The sequence below is a fragment of the Rhinoderma darwinii genome, chromosome 8 (assembly GCF_050947455.1).
Source record: "Rhinoderma darwinii isolate aRhiDar2 chromosome 8, aRhiDar2.hap1, whole genome shotgun sequence".
NCBI lineage: Eukaryota > Metazoa > Chordata > Amphibia > Anura > Rhinodermatidae > Rhinoderma > Rhinoderma darwinii.
Genome location: NC_134694.1, coordinates 20,433,376 through 20,451,683, shown reverse-complemented (window position 1 = coordinate 20,451,683; position 18,308 = coordinate 20,433,376). Strand labels below are relative to the sequence as shown.

At 44.9% G+C, this 18,308-nt stretch overlaps 1 protein-coding gene across 1 annotated transcript in view; it reads left to right on the top strand.

Annotated features, from left to right (window-relative positions):
- SRPK3 (SRSF protein kinase 3) overlaps window positions 1–18,123 on the top strand; it is a 36,603-nt gene extending 18,480 nt beyond the window's left edge. The window contains exons 5-16 of the mRNA XM_075835472.1: window positions 41–128; window positions 291–378; window positions 531–637; window positions 1,036–1,201; window positions 2,162–2,196; window positions 5,510–5,729; window positions 7,125–7,382; window positions 7,469–7,569; window positions 7,658–7,765; window positions 8,324–8,393; window positions 11,061–11,153; window positions 11,580–18,123. Of these exons, the coding sequence (XP_075691587.1) occupies window positions 41–128; window positions 291–378; window positions 531–637; window positions 1,036–1,201; window positions 2,162–2,196; window positions 5,510–5,729; window positions 7,125–7,382; window positions 7,469–7,569; window positions 7,658–7,765; window positions 8,324–8,393; window positions 11,061–11,153; window positions 11,580–11,764 (1,519 nt within the window). The 3' untranslated portion in view covers window positions 11,765–18,123. The remainder of the gene's footprint in view (window positions 1–40; window positions 129–290; window positions 379–530; window positions 638–1,035; window positions 1,202–2,161; window positions 2,197–5,509; window positions 5,730–7,124; window positions 7,383–7,468; window positions 7,570–7,657; window positions 7,766–8,323; window positions 8,394–11,060; window positions 11,154–11,579) is intronic.
- The last annotated feature ends 185 nt before the right edge of the window (window positions 18,124–18,308 follow it).

Here is an 18,308-nt window from a genome sequence, read left to right as displayed (position 1 = left end):
CCACCCCTGTACTGTAATAATCTGGTGTTTCTGAGTGCAGGAGGAAGCGTTTTGGAGCTCTTAAAGTGGTGAAAAGCGCAGTGCATTACACGGAGACAGCCATAGATGAGATTAAACTGCTGAAATGCGTAAGTATCACTCCGATCAGGCTGCACGGATTGTGTCATTGATACACCGCCGACCTGACATGCCCTCCGCTAGTTCAGTTATGACTGGCTTATTACAGTCTCCTCTCTCCCCTCATGACGCGGCAGTAAGTCACCGTGCCTCCTTCTCCGCTGTCTTCTCAGGTTAGAGACAGCGACCCCAGTGACCCCAAGCGGGAGACGATTGTTCAGCTTATTGATGACTTCAAGATCTCCGGTGTGAATGGTGTGCGTATCCTTTGGAGAAGGAAAGTAGGTTAGAGTAGGGATTTGTGGGATACATTGAGGAGCTGTATAGCTCTTTTATGTAGTACTTTTGGGGGGTTGGCAAAACACAGAATCGGTATGTGGGTGTCTATGGGTGTGTTTTCTTAACTATCTCAGATGTCTGTATGGTGCTGGAGGTGCTCGGGCACCAGCTACTGAAGTGGATCATCAAATCCAACTATGAAGGACTCCCCTTACCGTGTGTGAAGAGTATCATACGTCAGGTAGGTTCTGAACGCGCTTTCCGCTGACAGCCAATCCCCCCCCCCCATACACGTGCACGCATGCCAATCATATAGAGAGGGGAATAGGCCGCTGCCAGGCACCTTTGTCAGCAACTTATTTTCCAATAACCTTCAATAGGCCTGATCCTTCTTTCCTGCAACATCTGCCGTCGAGGGAGAGTTGGGACACCCCCTTAGACATTCGATGGTCGGCACCTACTTTCCCCTGACGGCAGATGTTGCAGGGAAGAAGGAACAGACTTGTATAGGCACCTTAAGTCTCACATACTGACCATGTTCCCCGCTGTCCGTCTTGTGGAAGCAGCGCAGGGAATCTCCTATCGATATGACTATTTGTGGCTACGATAACTTTAGTTCTGTTTTGGTCGTTCACTCAGGTATTACAAGGCCTGGATTATCTCCACACCAAATGCAAAATCATTCATACAGATATTAAGCCAGAAAACATACTAATGTGTGTGGAGGAGGGGTACATCCGGCGCCTGGCTGCCGAGGCCACCGTTTGGCAGCAGTCTGGAGAACCTCCACCCTCTGGGTCTGCTGGTGAGTATTTGATCTTGAACATCCATTACACTAAAGCCTTGAGAGACACTTTCGAAAAATTGTTAAGGAATTGCTTGAATAGCAATTTCCTTAGACACGGTTATAGAAGATTCTCCCACAGGCGGTGGGAACATCGCAATAATTACATGCAGTGCTGCTGGGAATGTCAACTCACTAGTGCGGCACTGCAGGACTGTCAGTGGATGCTTTATGACGGCCTGCAGTCTGGCGGACATTTACAGGCCGCCATAAACAGCAGTCTGCTGGGTCTGCATGGCAACAGAGGGGAATTTGAATTATCAGATAACTTCTATTTAAAGTGTAACTAAACTTTTAAACGTTTGACATGTCAGAAGTTTGGACCCTTGGGGGTCCGAGCACTGAGACCCTCACCGATGTCTAAAACGAAGTGGCAGAAGCGCTCGGGTGTTTTGTGCCGCTCCGTTTCTAATTGGCTTTCCTTAGAGAGTCGAGCGAGCGGTGTACGGTCTCATAGACTTTCTGGTGAGTCGAGGAAAGCCGATCAGAAACGAAGCGGCACAAAACTCACCCGAGCGCTTCTGCTACTTCGTTTTAGCGATAGGCGGACGTCTCAGTGCTCAGACCCCACTGATCAAAACCTCTGACATGTCAAAAGTTTAGTTACACTTTAAGGAATTTCCTATTTATTTTTTTCTACAGTGGCTCCAAAGGCAAACCTTCACTTTAAATCACATACTCTGACTGAAGTCCACATTAACCCCTTATGCACCCTAACACTAACGGCACGGAGCTGGGCAACCTACCTGGCCTGTACTGCCCGCACAGACTCACTGCTGCTGTATTCTGTCCCATTTTCTGTAGTAACAAGGTATTCATTGTTTTTCTCCTAAACACTGTGGGCTAAGGGTGTCTTTCTTTATGTTTTCTTTAAAACCTGCTCCTTTCTGCTCTCCTGTCCTATCCGCTGGGTATAATCAGTCAGCTCTGCACCTCCTCCTACACATCACAACTTGGTAAGTGAATAGGATAAGCCTCCGCAAAGGTTTCCTGAGTTTTGGCACAGACTGGATGACCTTTTTATGGACAAGTCGCTGTAGAGTAATGGAGGACTAGGCGTAGTATACGGTGTCCACATAACAACACGGTCTGTTTTGTGCTCTGGTTTTTCAGTGTTATCATAGGAACATTGTCATTCGGCCAATTTTCTTTCGGGCACTTCATAAATTGGGTTTAAGAATAAACGTAATCTGGGTAAAATCTGCAAAAATGGCGGCTGGATACTTTATTAATGTGGTGCACAGACGCCATTTTCCAAATCAGTTGTTTATAAATGTACATTGGAGAGATCCAAATAACCATCCACATCAATGTGCACACACATAACGGCCACTATGCAGGCCAGTTTACATGTGAACATTGGTATGGGTGGAAAATTGACACATTATAGGGGGCTTCTCATAATCCTCATTTTATCACCTAGAGTACAGAACAGGAAGTTTTGTCATAGGGACATAGGAACACATTTTGAAATATAGATTTAAAGTCAGACCATTTAAAGGGGTCGTCCAGTTTGGACATTCACTAATCACATAACAAGTCGTCCAACAATGGGCTGTTATTGCCAGAGGGGAGGGTCCAGCGAGTCCTCCTTTCTTCCTGAAGCATCACTTAGTGTCCCTATTAAGGGAATTGTAAATGTTTAACAATTAAGATTAGACTAACATCAGTACATAGGTAAGACCCCATTCCAGAGGAAGCCCGAGTTATGCCTATTGCACGGCCTTGGATGGAGAGGGGGGGTTTAGAGGGTTCAAAAAACAGAGAGGAAGAATCCCAGTGTCATGCTCCGCCCCCTCCTAAAACTACAAATCATGGGATTATTCCTTGCTATACCTGTTCATAGCATTAATGTTGCTGGATTAGTAGAAATTGTGGATCAGGGATCAGATTAAACGTTTTGTACTATAGCGGCCTCTCCAAGGAAACCAGCTTAGACATTAGATTTAGAATAGATATTTAACCCTTGCACTGCCGAGGACCTAGTAGTTGCCTCCTTGTTTGCTGGCCAGTAACACGTGATCTTTGTTTACACACTAGGAAAGTGAAATGTCTAAAGGATTTTGGAAAAGACAACGCTGTCGTATTAATTGACCTACCAATAGGCCTAAAAATAAGTTAAAGAGGCTCTGTCACCAGATTTTGCAACCCCTATCTGCTATTGCAGCAGATAGGCGCTGCAATGTAGATTACAGTAACGTTTTTATTTTTAAAAAACGAGCATTTTTGGCCAAGTTATGACCATTTTCGTATTTATGCAAATGAGGCTTGCAAAAGTCCAAGTGGGTGTGTTTAAAGTAAAAGTCCAAGTGGGCGTGTATTATGTGCGTACATCGGGGCGTGTTTACTACTTTTACTAGCTGGGCGTTCTGAGGAGAAGTATCATCCACTTCTCTTCAGAACGCCCAGCTTCTGGCAGTGCAGACACAGCGTGTTCTCGAGAGATCACACTGTGTCGTCACTTACAGGTCCTGCATCGTGTCGGACGAGCGAGGACACATCGGCACCAGAGGCTACAGATGATTCTGCAGCAGCATCGGCGTTAGCAGGTAAGTAGCTACATCGATTTACCTGCAAACACTGATGCTGCTGCAGAATCAACTGTAGCCTCTGGTGCCGATGTGTCCTCGCTCGTCCGACACGATGCAGGACCTGTGAGTGACGTCACAGCGTGATCTGGCAAAAGCTGGGCGTTCTGAAGAGAAGTGGATGATACTTCTCATCAGAACGCCCAGCTAGTAAAAGTATTAAAAACGCCCCGATGTACGCACATAATACACGCCCACTTGGACTTTTACTTTTAAACACACCCACTTGGACTTTTGCAAGCCTCATTTGCATAAATACAAAAATGGTCATAACTTGGCCAAAAATGCTCGTTTTTTAAAAATAAAAACGTTACTGTAATCTACATTGCAGCGCCGATCTGCTGCAATAGCAGATAGGGGCTGCAAAATCTGGTGACAGAGCCTCTTTAATACTTTTAGGTCTCCCATATGTTTTTGATACTCGTCGTATAAGTGTACTTATGTATGCATAAGGCAATTCCCTAATATAATGTGATGTGAATAGTTCCCTATAGCTGTGGGAATCTTATGATAATAGGCAGGGAGAATATAGGACCCCTGCAGATTGCAGTATATGATGGAATTGCTGTTTATGTCCTTATTAAAGGGGCTCCACGATGAAGTGAGAATGTAACAACTCCATGGCGGTGCAGCGAGACAATAAGGGAACGTTATTCAGAAAAAATGTCCATAAAACGGATCTTCAGTCTGTGACCTCTTATTGTTTGCTGCGTGTGACTTTATGTGCAGTGTATGTTGTATGTACCATATGGAGAAATTCTGTTAATCCAGTAGCACAACTCCAGTATTATGAAATATTCTGGACTATCAGATGGAAAAAAAACGTGAGAATCCTTATTCAAGTATTTTATAGCTATTCCTAGTTTTATTAGTTTCTAGGAAAGAGGGGGGACAACCTATATGGTCACATCTTTCCCAGACTCCTGAATAACACGTTAGCCTCGGTACGCATCATCCTGCTCCTTTATTGCTGCGTAACGAGGTCTGCCGTTCAGAAAAGCTGGGTGGCAACCTCTACGGAAGCCGGAATGATGTCATGGAAATGCCAAATTAGATGTTTGGACTATTGAATGCTGGATTAAAGGAATTGTTACTCATATCTTCTTTGTATCGTTCTCTGTTTTCCTTTACTCTATTGGTCTGCTGGCATCAATCTGCTGCTTGTTATTGGGGACATGTATGAAAATGGGTGAGATTAAAGAGGTCGTATCATTAGGACAACTCCAGTCCATATGACCAATTACAGCATAGCGACGTTTTGGGAGGGATGTCATGACCCAGACTCCAGACCCCCACCTATTATGCAGAGCGGATAGCTGCTGCAAATGGCATGTTTCATTCTGGAGGACTAGGCATGACTATTCATTACATGGCGGCCCTTTGAGTGGGCACCATGTAATACTACATTTCTCCTGCAGGGGAAATGTGTGGACGCTGATGGCTTCTCCTGACGATCGCCTGGGGTTACACCAGCAGGACCTCCGTTATAACCACATGGGGAGTTGCGCCACTAAGTGGGTTGTCATGATAGGACATCCCCTTTAATACATCCCCTTAGACCTGGTTGGTTACAAGAGGCAGTGCCGCCATATCCACACACTTATATGCATGAGCCATTTCATAAATGCCCCTTATGTTTTTTTTCCCTCACATTACCTTCTTACTCGCTCGTTTCTTTTAGAATGGGAAGGTCTCTAAAAACAAGAAGAAGAAGTTAAAAAGACAACAAAAACGTCAACAGAAACTTCTGGAAGAGAGACTGAAGGACATCCACAACATGGAGGAGCTGGGGTCTGGCAATGGCTGCCTAGGCTCTCCCATCCTAGACCAATGTCAGCAGGGACAACATGAGCAGACTTGGGACTGCCAGTCAAGCCATGAAGCTGCTGGCAATAGGCAGAGTGAGTATCTGCCACTGACACCATTATACTTTATATGCTAGGGTTGAACACTGACCATATCCCAATGCACCCCTCCCCTGGTGCAGGTTCACACCGCCACAGGTCTGGGCCAGGAGGACCTGGTGCTTCTTCAACCTGGACCCATTTTCTGTCCCTGGTAGGTAAAAAGGGCAGTGTGTTCCTTAGACCAGGGAAGGAGCCCTACACAAGTTAACACCCATAGAGTTGTAGTAAAGATTTTGCCCCTGTCCCGTTTGCCAAATTCATGTTCAAGTTGACGGGCCGCATTACTTTAAAATTTGCTACATTACAAAATTATTGTTAATCAATTAGTTATTTTAACTACTACAACACTACATTACTATAATAATAATAACACTACATTACTATAATAATAATAACAACACTACATTACTATAATACCGCTAGGTTTCAAATTTTAGATATTTCTCCACGTGCTTATTTCAACAATCCAGTTTAAGTGTCTAAATGCGTGTGGATGCTGCCGCAGTGCCCTCTGTAGATGCTGCCGCAGTGCCCTCTGTAGATGCTGCCGCAGTGCCCTCTGTAGATGCTGCCGCTGTGCCCTCTGTAGATGCTGCCGCTGTGCCCTCTGTAGATGCTGCCGCTGTGCCCTCTGTAGATGCTGCCGCAGTGCCCTCTGTAGATGCTGCCGCAGTGCCCTCTGTAGATGCTGCCGCAGTGCCCTCTGTAGATGCTGCCGCAGTGCCCTCTGTAGATGCTGCCGCTGTGCCCTCTGTAGATGCTGCCGCTGTGCCCTCTAGATGCTGCCGCAGTGCCCCAGACATCGCTGTTCATATGTGGACAGCGATGTCAGGGAATTCCAGAGTCTCGGAACAGAGCTGATACTAGCGGCTCTGTCTCCCGCGGGCTGCAGATGACAGCCCCAGGGGCCGCATGCGGCCTGCGGGCTGTGTGCTTGAGACCCCTGGTCTAAAGACTCTTGACAATGTGCAGCTCCAGAGCCGTTGTGTCACGCAGTCATGCGACCACTGAATGTGACATTGCATACGACGACGCGTTACCTGTGGGTGTATTGTTTGTGACCCTGGACAAAATACTTACTGCAAACATATGGTTAGGTGGCTTAATTTTCATTTAAAAATCCGGGGCTTGGGCCGTGGATGCCCAGTTCTAGGGATGCCACTGAGGGGGTCCATAATGCCCGGCCCAGCACATATATGTTCTTTTTAAAAGAACATTTATGTGCCAGCCGGGCGGCACAGGCCCCCTCGGGCCGCTATGGCTGCTATAGAGGTAGTTCCACCACTGGTAATGCCAAACTAAAGGAATTTCTGTATATGTAGACATGATGTGTATATGTATAGACATCCTAAAAACATGGATACAATTTTTATTTTACAACCATATCAGATCCTATCCCATCCATCCCTGGGGACAACGAAGGTGCAGACTCCTCCTTAGGAAGCGGGGGAACCACGTATCTCGCCCAAAGTCCTCAGTCCTCTGGCACATATGAGAACTGCAATGGATTCAACAGAGGTCCTCGGAGCATCAGTCCAGATACACACACCTCCGGCTTCTCCAGCTCCGCCTTCTCCGCCACTTCATGCTCTGCCATATCTGGGTTCTCTGGAGGACGAGAAAGAGGAGGCCATCTGTCCCCAAACTGTAAGTCTAGCACGCACAGACCGCATTACATTCACCTACTGGAAAGAGAGAGAAACAGGACATTTTTTAATTTCTCACATTTACAGTGTCCCTTACAGCTGCGGATTTCCTGATGAACCCTCTGGACCCACAAAATGCTGATAAAATATCGGTGAAGATTGCAGATTTGGGCAATGCATGCTGGGTGGTGAGTATACTGGTTGTGTATGTGCTGTGACCAGTCACAATAACTATATGTGGAGATGACTAGGGCACTGATGCCTGTCTCTTTGCAGCACAAACACTTCACTGATGACATTCAGACGCGGCAATATCGTGCCTTGGAGGTTTTAGTTGGTGGCGGATATGGAACCCCTGCTGATATCTGGAGCACTGCTTGTATGGTAGGTCATGAGCCGGGAGCATGAATTCCTATTAATTAGAATTGTTTAGGTTGTTTTCAAAATGGTGGCAATGTAATATTGGTAATGAGGTTGGCACAATTCCACCTTAAGTACAGTACACAACTTTCACAATTCTTCCGGATTCAGAGTTGAAATTTCTGAGCATTCCCTGCTTGTTCAGTGTCCTCACAGAGCTTGCTTTATAGGAGGTGTAGTCTTTGTATCATGTACTGTAACATAATCTGATATAGGGAAAAAATGACTGTCCCCATCCATGATAAGAGCTTAGTTGGGCAGTAAAGGGTGTGTCTGACAACAAGCTTGTTGACTGTTTTCAATAACAACCAGCAGAATTAGGAATATGGCTCTAGGCTATAACTCCGGATCAGTGCAAGATAAGTAATGTACATATATATACTGAGATGGGTGGCTCCTAACTTTTGATTCGGGCTGTATAATGAGAGGAAGGATGATGCACACTCTGCCGGTCTCAGAGACCAATTACAATAAATGATGTAGATCGTTCATCTTGATCAGTCTCCTCTGTTCCTCCCATAGGCCTTTGAGCTAGCGACAGGAGATTACCTCTTTGAGCCTCATTCAGGCGAGGATTACACGCGTGATGAAGGTATGCTACTGCGCAGAATATGTATTGGAATCGAAAATGTGTCTGCTTGTATATAGCACTGTTCCCAGGTGATGTTTTACCTTTAGAGCCATTTTAATCCCTCAAGCTTTCATATATCCTATAAGGCAATTCGGAGTTAATAGAGGGGAGTCCTGTGTTCAGGATCTTCATCTCTTGACCAAAGTGGAGCGTTACAAATAACGTCTCTTCTCCGGAGGACCTGTTCTGCATTAAACAACCCATTGATTTGAATGGGCACTGTGTAATGCTTAATTTACCCTCTGGTGGCGCTGCTGGGAAACTGAACACTTGATGCCCATTGACCCACAAATTTCAGCTGATCACTGGAGTTACCAGCAGTGGGACACTTTTATTGTCAAGGGACCCTTCTAACAAGTAGGGATTTTCCCGAAGAGGAGAACCCCTTTAAAGGGGTATTCCGGCCTCCAGCATTTTTTACCTATCCAATGGATAGATGAAAGATTCAAGATCGGTGTGGGGCAGACCGAGGGGACCCACACCAATCGTCAGAACGTGGGACCCCGGTCCCTCATCTTCTCCGGCCGCAAGCTGGTGGGTAGGGGGAATTTGAATGGAGCAGTGCCGCTCCATTCAAAATCCGTTGGGCTGACGGAAAATGCCGAACACATTTGGCGGGAAAGTTAAAACACTGGAACCCATTATAAGTCATGGGGGTCTGTCAGTTGCCGGTGTAGTACTCCGAACGACAGATCCAGCACTACATTGTGTCTTATGTTATAAACTCAAGCCACGAGGCAGATGGCTTAAATAGCAATTCCGCGTGTTTGCCCGTTGACATTGATGCGATATGCCATCAATGTCTAGCGAGACAACAACTATCATTCAGCATCGACTTACAGACCACAATACTTTGGGTTATAGTGCACTGCCCTTATGCTATGAACTTCTAAATCTCTAGCTTTATATATGCTGGACCTACTGTGGGTCCTACATCATTGACACCCTAATATATTGGAGCCCAACAAGCATAGTCCCTGGACATGGTATGATGGGCATTTCAGTTAAATAAAACATAAAAATATGTAGCAGAGCTGAATTTGTCGTTTAGCTTCTCAGGACTGCATTATGATTACTGTGAGTTGAGATAATGCTGTAGGGTTACCTGCAGTCCTATGTAAATTAACAAATGATATTCTGATGAATTGTGGCAAACTATGCAATGATACAGCTCCAAGGTCCAGTGGTTAGCACTGTTGTCTTTGGTTTCAACTGTATTTTTATTGAAAATTTTTCAAAATACACACACAACATTAGGACGCATGGGCAGGGCATACAATCCCTTTGACATAGCAGTAAATTCAAACAGACAAAACAAGACACCGGGGGAAAGGCAAAAGGGGGAGAAGGGGGGGGGAAGGATAATCAAAAATCAATCTACGGTCTAACCCTGAGATATCTGTAACCAATACTGATCCCACGGATCCCACACCACTTTGAACCTGTCCAGTGTATTATCAATTGAGGCCGCCATATGCTCCATAGTGCGAATTTCCCTAATTCTAGTCAGTAAGTCGATGTGAGAAGGAGGGGCAGTCTGTCTCCATTTCCAAGATGTCAAAATATGGAACAGGTCTCCTCTCTGATCTCTACATCACCAGCAATCTGAAGGAATACCCGGATTGAAGCCATGCAGAAAGGCAGGGGTGTGGTACCAAAACATAAGGATTTTGTATTGGTTTTCTTTATATGCAGTGCAGATGGAGGTTTTGGCTGCTTGTGACCAGATAATCTGCCACAATGAGAGAGGGATAGGTTTATTCAACAGGATCTCCCATTTTAACATATATCTATGCCCAGGTGGAGGGGAGTTATCCGGAGTCAGCAGTATCGCATAAATGGCGGATATAAGCCCTTTAGTGGTGGTAGTATGTCGACACAGCATTTCGAAGCTTGTAGGTGCAGTGACCCGAGTGGATCCGAAAGTTTGTTGCATGTAATGTCTGATCTGAAGATAGTGGAAAAATGTAGAAGAGGGGATGTTATGATGCCGTTGGAAATATGGAAACGGGTGAAGCTCTAGCGTGTAAGGGTCAACCATATCAGCCAAATGGAATACCTCTATCCCCGTCCACAATCGGACTACTCGGGAGGCGGTACTGCCCGGAATAGTGGGAGTGTAGAGTACTGAAGTCAAGGGTGGGCTACCCGACGCCAAATGAAAGCGTTGTTTACAGGTTTCCCACACCTCCCGTTGAAAGCACATGGGACCCAACAGAGATGAAGACGGCAATACCAGTGGGTCGCCCCATAACAGAGTTTGGGTGGACCGGAGCCATTCATAGCTTCTCTATTTCAGTCCACTTATTGTATGCCCGTAAGGACCACTGTTGTCTTTGCACTGAGGTCCAGGGGGGGATCTGACCAGGGGCAACATCTGCATGGAGTTTGTATATTCTCCCGGTGTTTACATGGGTTTCCTCCCACATTACACATGTATACTGATAGATTAAAGAGCTATATGAAAATAGCCCGTGTGTGTTTGAGAGATACAGAAATTAGATTATAAGCCCCATTGCAGACATAAGTGATTACAATCTGTCTACAACGCTGCGGAATATGGCGGCACTATTAATGTACCTGGAAATAAATACACCTTTTCCATCTGTTAACTCTGTCCTGTTCTAGATCACATAGCACACATCATTGAGCTTCTAGGAGATATCCCCCCACATTTTGCACTGTCAGGTCGTTACTCTCGAGAGTACTTCACAAGGAGAGGTAAGTGACAGATCCGCATGTAGGCTACTATATATATACTGTATATATTTTAAGTCCGGGGTGGACAAAATACCAGAAGGTAATCTAATCTGCCTAGAAATTTGCTACGGGTTCTTAATAGAAAGCCCCCAAAAAAGTTAAAAGGCTAGAGAGCTCCTAACTGGCTCCTCACTTTACAGGAATCTGTCCAATCCTGATGATAAAAGGGGTGTGTGAAATTGATCTCCAAATAGCGCCATTCTGATTTATAGGCCATGCCTGGTATTGCAGCTCAGCCACATTCACATAAATGAGGCAAAGTTACAATGCCAGACAGATCCAATGTACCAGGAGTTTCTGGGGAAAGCAGAGCCTTTTTTTATATTACCCTTTTGTATTATATTATGCTGGGCCGGCTCTTTACTCTTCACTCGTTTCGCTTTACAGGGGATCTTCGGCACATCCAAAACCTGAAGCACTGGGGCTTGTTTGAGGTCCTGGTGGAGAAGTATGAGTGGTCACTCGAAGAAGCCACTCAGTTTTCTGACTTTCTACTGCCCATGTTGGAGTTTATTCCAGAAAAGAGGGCCACAGCCGCTCAGTGCCTGCAGCACCCCTGGCTTAACTCCTAACCCTAGCTACGTGTCTGCTGTTTGGGATGCCTTGGCACGTCCGCTGGACATCTGCCATATAAAGGACCTGATTCTACAGATGAGATTTTGATATGACTAATGGTTAGTGGGTACAGGTCAATCAGAACGAGCCAGAACTCATTTGCCGCCAATCTGTCATCGTGGAGACCAGAAATGCCTGGCAGTATAAGGGTTGGTTTACTTTCCGACGTTATGGAACGGCTCATATTTTATATGAAACATTAGCCATTGCCTGCACATGAAGCTATAAGTATGAACTCCAGAAAAGCTAATGACCTCGCTGTGGAGTAAGACACGTGGTGCCTTATGCCTCAGTTACATCATTAGATCCCAGTAAAAAGAGAAATTAAACTAATGTAAACTGTAGCCTATCAGCTCATTGGAAATAAGTGACTGCGCTATGTAAGTTCTCTTTCACATCACGTCTTGGCCCTACGTTTAGCGTGTGCGTCCGCAATGCTCCCGACGTACATGCTAAATGCGTTCATAGGGCTCCAATAGCCAGATGCAGGCCAAAACTTTGGCCTCCAAAGTGTATTTTTTTTATAGGTATGGAATAGCGTAGTAGACTATGCAGTTCCATACAACGGGATCCTGAAAAAGAACGTATACCTGGGGTATACCGTTCCCATAGGTGACATATGCCACTGTATGTCATACAGCAAAGGCACCCGTTTAACATATAGGTCATGAGCTTTTCAATAGCTTTTCATGACATATACGTTAATCATATACCATAGTAGTCTATGGGCGACCGATGCCACGGTTAGGCAGCCGTCACAACATATGTTTAACATATAAGTCGGGAGATTTTTCCAGTGTATATGCTAAACGTCGGCCAAAAAACATGATGTGAACAGGACCGTAATAGATCGCAGCTTTCCAACAGATTTTGTGGTACTGCAACAAATGGAGGATTTAAAGGGTCTCTCCTGGAAAGCGAAGTTCAGGTAACAGAGCATTAGGTGTGGGGTCTGTTACGATTTATTCTCCTGGCTCAGATCTCTGGGACTGCAGCTGTGATTGTATTTGGTAAGTGTTTTTTACACACATGTTATGTGTATCTTGGGTTGGCAAAACACAAATAAACCCCCACTGCAGCCATCCTCAAGATCAGCACTCAGGGAGAAAACAGATAGACACTGTATTCGAATTGAAGATAATATATTGCAATTGCAGTACTCACAACAACCTGTAGGAGTGCTGTGATTTACCATACACACCAATATTCCTTGTCAATTACTTGGTTATTTTTTTCTGTAATGCTAACAAAGCGTCCTTCAGCTATTGAGAAACTACAAGCCCCAGAATATGGCTGTCTCAACTGCTAGAGAATGCATGGCATTACCAATGTTAATCCTACTTATATTTCAGTTAAAAGGCTCCATTAGAGCAACTTCTTGCATGAATCAATACAAGAACTGAAAATACGCGAGCCCTTGGATGGTCCACCTACGTTCATGCAGTGAGGTGGCTTTTCAGGAGAGACGTCTTCCACTTCCCAGTGTGATATAGGGACAGTTCTATTTTGCTATAGAAGGTCTATAGAGGATCTTGTTCTATTTTTATGTTGCGATATACCATTCTTATATTGTGCGATACACATGTTGATGGTTGCAGAGCTTTTTACTCACATGCAATGGATGCAGCCATCTTTTAATTGTCATGTATGTTTTTTTTATATGTCCAGTTCTATTCAGCCCTTAATTTTTATTTTAAAGTACATCCACTCCTGACTAACCCTGCGGCTTTTATAAAGGTTGTCACTCCGCTTTCTGGGGCTACTGAATGGCAGATTTGTCTCCCCAAATAAGGACACTCTTGGCAGAGCACGCAAATCTGCAAGCAACAGCCACTAGGGGGGTTACCTGCAGAGGTATTTATAGTGCGCTTACTCATTTCAATGTATGTAGTGAGCTCCCCCTAGTGGTGGGTGGAGGCAGCCAGTTTTTGTTTTTTTTAATGGGAGGATGCACTCACCTGACAGTATTGTTTATAAAGGGTCGCAGAATGGACTGTTTGAGGGGGTGGCATTGGTTGATGTTATGTGGGCATGGCTTGTACATATTGGCAGGATTTAGGTAGTAAAAAGATTTCTGCGGGACCTACTTTGAAGAATAAACTTCATTATGGTGGGAGTATGTGATCCGTAGAAAGGGGGAATGAGATGTACAGCTGCATCACTAGACATAAGTGCCTTTTAGGGGGTCTGGAAAAGCTGGGTGACTACTTCTATGGGAGCTGTACGAAACTGATGTCACAAACTACTTATTTACTGGTCATTTTTATGGTGTTAGGTGGAAATGAGCTGCCAGCAGTGTGCATAGTGGGTGCTACATGTATGCTTCATGGACTAAAGTCGGAAAACCGTCATGTTAGTAAAACTAATGAAGGGGGATGTGTGACTGTTGACATAGGGACTGGAATAAGCGGTTTTCCTATTCTGGATACACGTGATAGATATATATATATAACCATATCCAGTAACGAATTCTCACAAGTGATGTCATTGGCAAAAGAGTGGCGTTAGTCATTCATCATTGATAAGCGGTGACCCATTGCTGGGACTCAGCCCATTACACTGGACATGCAGACAGATAGACATTTTATACAGACACTGGTATAGAAGACAAGTGTGTATGTGTCAATGCTGCAAAGTATAATGTATAGATGAATCTCCTAGCAATGTATAGGCTTCCCACAAACCATATAAACATATGCATTATATATTTCTAATATATAGGTGTGTGAGTGAAAGGTAGAAGGAGCGCATGTATGGACCGTGACGTGCAACAGGTTGTCTACTCAATGCTCTTTATATCTTACAGCAAGTTGAATGGTATCGTCATAGTGCCCCCGTCCTTCTCTTCTCCCCCAGCATTGTGTGAAGCAGAGCACTGGGCCATGTTCTATATGTTGAATCTGTCGCTATGGTTTAAGATCCTCTTACACGGCCCGTCCTGGGCCGTATAAATGAACGCCGATCAATGAGACAGCTCGTTGATCGGCGCTCGTTTGCTCCTTTCACAGGTATGGGGACGAGTGCTTGTTACTACGATCGCTCGTCCCCATACACTTCTATCATGTCGGCTGCATGTTCGCCCAATAATTGGCCCGTGTAAAAGGGCCGTTACTCTACTTGACAGATCTGTTTGACATTTTTTTTTTCCTGTTGCTATCTGCACAATCTGTCAATAGTCTAAAACACAAGATCTCTGGCCATTCGCGATCAGGAAAGAGGTCAGCCTTGTTAATTTTAGTTAGTGTTTTTTTTTTTTTTTATCTCTACGGTGTCAAGCAGCCACGCACCCTCCCATGTAGAAGTATTTTGTGAGTTGGAACGGAGGGTGATGACTGCTGACCGACCAGGCTTGAAGGAATGGTCCAGTCTTATATAAAAACAGTTTAAATTGTTGTATATTTAAAACAACTTTATAACATATTTAATGTATCAATTCATCACTGTTAAGATATCCGTACGTATAATTGCTGCTATTGTTTGCTCAAAGAGTAATGGTCTAAACCAGAGTTTCCCAACTTTTCGGGCTCGAGGCATCCCCCCTGCTGGAAAAAATAGTTTCCTCAGGGCACCCCTACCAAAAATTGTTTAGGGAAAGACAGAAAATGGCTAAAAACAATCATTACAGTGTTCGGGATGTTCACATGGCAAACGAAAAACGGCTTTTTTTTAAACTTTTTTTGCGGCCGTTTTTGGAGCTATTTTTCTATTGACCCAATGAAAAACGCCTCAAACGGCCCAAGAAATGACATGCACTTCTTATGGGGCGTTTTTTTACGTGACATTTTTTTCAAACGGCCACGTACAAATTTAAATCAATGGGCAGATGTTTGGACGTGTTCAGCCTTCGTATTTTCGGGGCGTTTTCAGCACGAAAAACTGCTAAAAATAAGCCGTGTGAACAAACACTTAGGGTTGAGGCAGATTTTGAATTGACAGCGTTATTTGACTTTTGTTTTTTTTAAGCCGTTAAAGCGAATGCAAAAGGCGCAGGCAAAAAAGCACTCCAAACGAGCACCGCGGGTATTTTCTGACTATTCATTTTAATTGGATGTCAGACGTGGAAATCACTTGGAGACAATTAGCGCCCCCCCTCGCTAAAATGACCATTAGCCTGCCACTCAGATGCTCCCTTGTAGGTATTGCCACACAGCCCCAGGGCAGAGCACTTGATGTCTCTGTCTATATATGGACAGGGACATTAGGGGCAACTCCTGAAGTGGAATCCCCATACACAGCGTTGCCGACTCAGTGACTGGGGATTTCACTCCAGGATAAGCCCCATTCCGCTTCAGGAGTTGCCCCTCATGTCACTGTCCATATATGGACAGAGACATCAAGCGCTATGTACAGGAAGGGAGGGTGCGATCTACAAGCAAAAGATCTCCTCCTATGCACTTCGCGCTGTGAGGAGAGGAAGCGCGGTTGTTCAGGGGGTTCTCACGACACCTCGGTTGGGAACCACTGGTCTAGGCTGATACATTGTAGCAGACTCACATCATGCAGGTCTAAGGCTGGGTTCACACTTCCGCCTCAAAATTCCGTTTGGCAGTTTGAGGCAGATTTTCCTCTGCCTGCACGCCGTTTTTCGCCCACGGCCATTGAGCAGCCGCGGGCATAAAATCCGCGATATACGATTTCTCTGCCTCCAATTGATGTCAATGGGAAGTCAGAGGCGTAACCGCACGAAGATAGGGCATGTCCCATCTTTCTCCCGCGAGTCTGTTTTACCGCTCCACCTCCCATTGAAATCAATGGAAGGCATTTTCGGCCGGTTTTTGGCGAGTTTTGCAGCCCGGTTTCTGCGTCAAAAAACTCTGTGTGAACATACCCTTAGTGAGGATAGCTTTTTAACCTCTGGATGTAAACAAGAATGTTTTAATTCACAGACAGCCAGCAAAGATCTTTAAAAAATAAAAAGTGAAACACACAAAAGTCTATTATGGATTGGGCAACTCATTTAAGCTGGCTACAGACTTGCAAACAATGGACACTGGCAAAATATTTCAGCTGCCAATGGCACAGTCTACAACAGAGGTAGACATCAATATACATGGCCAAGTGTGCCTATAAATGTTTATTATTTATGTCGCTTCTATAGCACTAACCTGTTCTGCAGCGCTGTACAGAAGCCGTCATCACTCACTGTCCCCAGAGGGGCTCAGATAAGACGTTCCCTATATGTAGGTTTTATTTTAGTGGAGTGTGTGAGGAAAAACACGGGGAGAACACATATGGAGGTGAAAGCAGCTGCTTGGTGAAAATTTACCGATTTAATCCACCAGACTAAGGCTGGATTCACACTAGCGCAGAAATGCTCCAGTATTATCCTCTTGTAAGAGCCGCCATATTGTAAATAAAACCGCATGACCGAGAAGAGCCATTGGGCCTCTTATCAAAACTGCCCTGGTGCCAATAGCAACCAATCACAGCTCAGCTTTCATTTTTGAAAAATCAAAGCTGAGCTCAGAGTGGTTGCTACTGGCAAAAAGGACAGTTTTGGCTTCAATGCAGCTTATCGCATCTCCTCCATATACAGACATTTCTGACCAGGACAAATCGTACATTGAGTAAGGATCTAGTGTTGGAAACGGTCGTGGGTAACCAGCCCAAATAGAGAATAGGCCCTATAGCAGACATCATGATGGAAATACGGGACAGGAGAGCCTAGTGCTTGGGGCATGACCATTAGGCTGGTTCCCTTGTTTGCCACCACTGCAATGCATGTAGAGATGGTATCATAGCAGTTTGACGTAGTCCATGGATATGGGAGCTGGTACCACCCTGTGCTGGGCCCCTGCATTCCATGGGCCCCATAGCAGCTGTAGTATGTATACTATTGATTGGTAAAACGAAAGTGATGTTTTAATAGAAAACGGGCACATGAGTGACAACCATCGATAAAACCTCCATCATCCCTAATTCCAACTTGCTTGTCCTCCGCACAAGGTATTTCTAGAGGAGCTCACGGTAAATGCTTGATAATCGCGTCGCTAGAAGCAATATCACCAGACCTAGATCTGGAGGAAGTGTGAACACAGGACGATGGGCTCTAAGGGGTGAATGAAGACCGTTCCATTGTAAGCACATAGTACACATGTAGCTGCCTCGTACCGCCAGTGTTCACCCTATTCCCGTCCATGGGTCGGGTTGTTATCTGTGGATCCTGTATCTGTGTGTCTGGATACTTCGCTATAAATCCTTTTCTTCCAGGGGTGCATTGTGTTTGGGTGTCTGCAAGGGCTCAGAAACCTGTTTTAAATGACTGGTTTTGCATTATTTGAAATGTGTGTCTGTCATTAAATTGATACAAAAAGTTGATTAAGTCGTGATCATTCTTAATGAAGGCTGGAAATATGACCTGAATGCATCTGTGAGTTTCCCTAGTGGGTGCCTCAGTTCTAAAACCAAGTCCACAATATGGCCCCATACACACGACCGTGGGCATGGGGCCTATATGTACATAATACGGATATAACAAATAATATAGGTGAGATGCCCAGA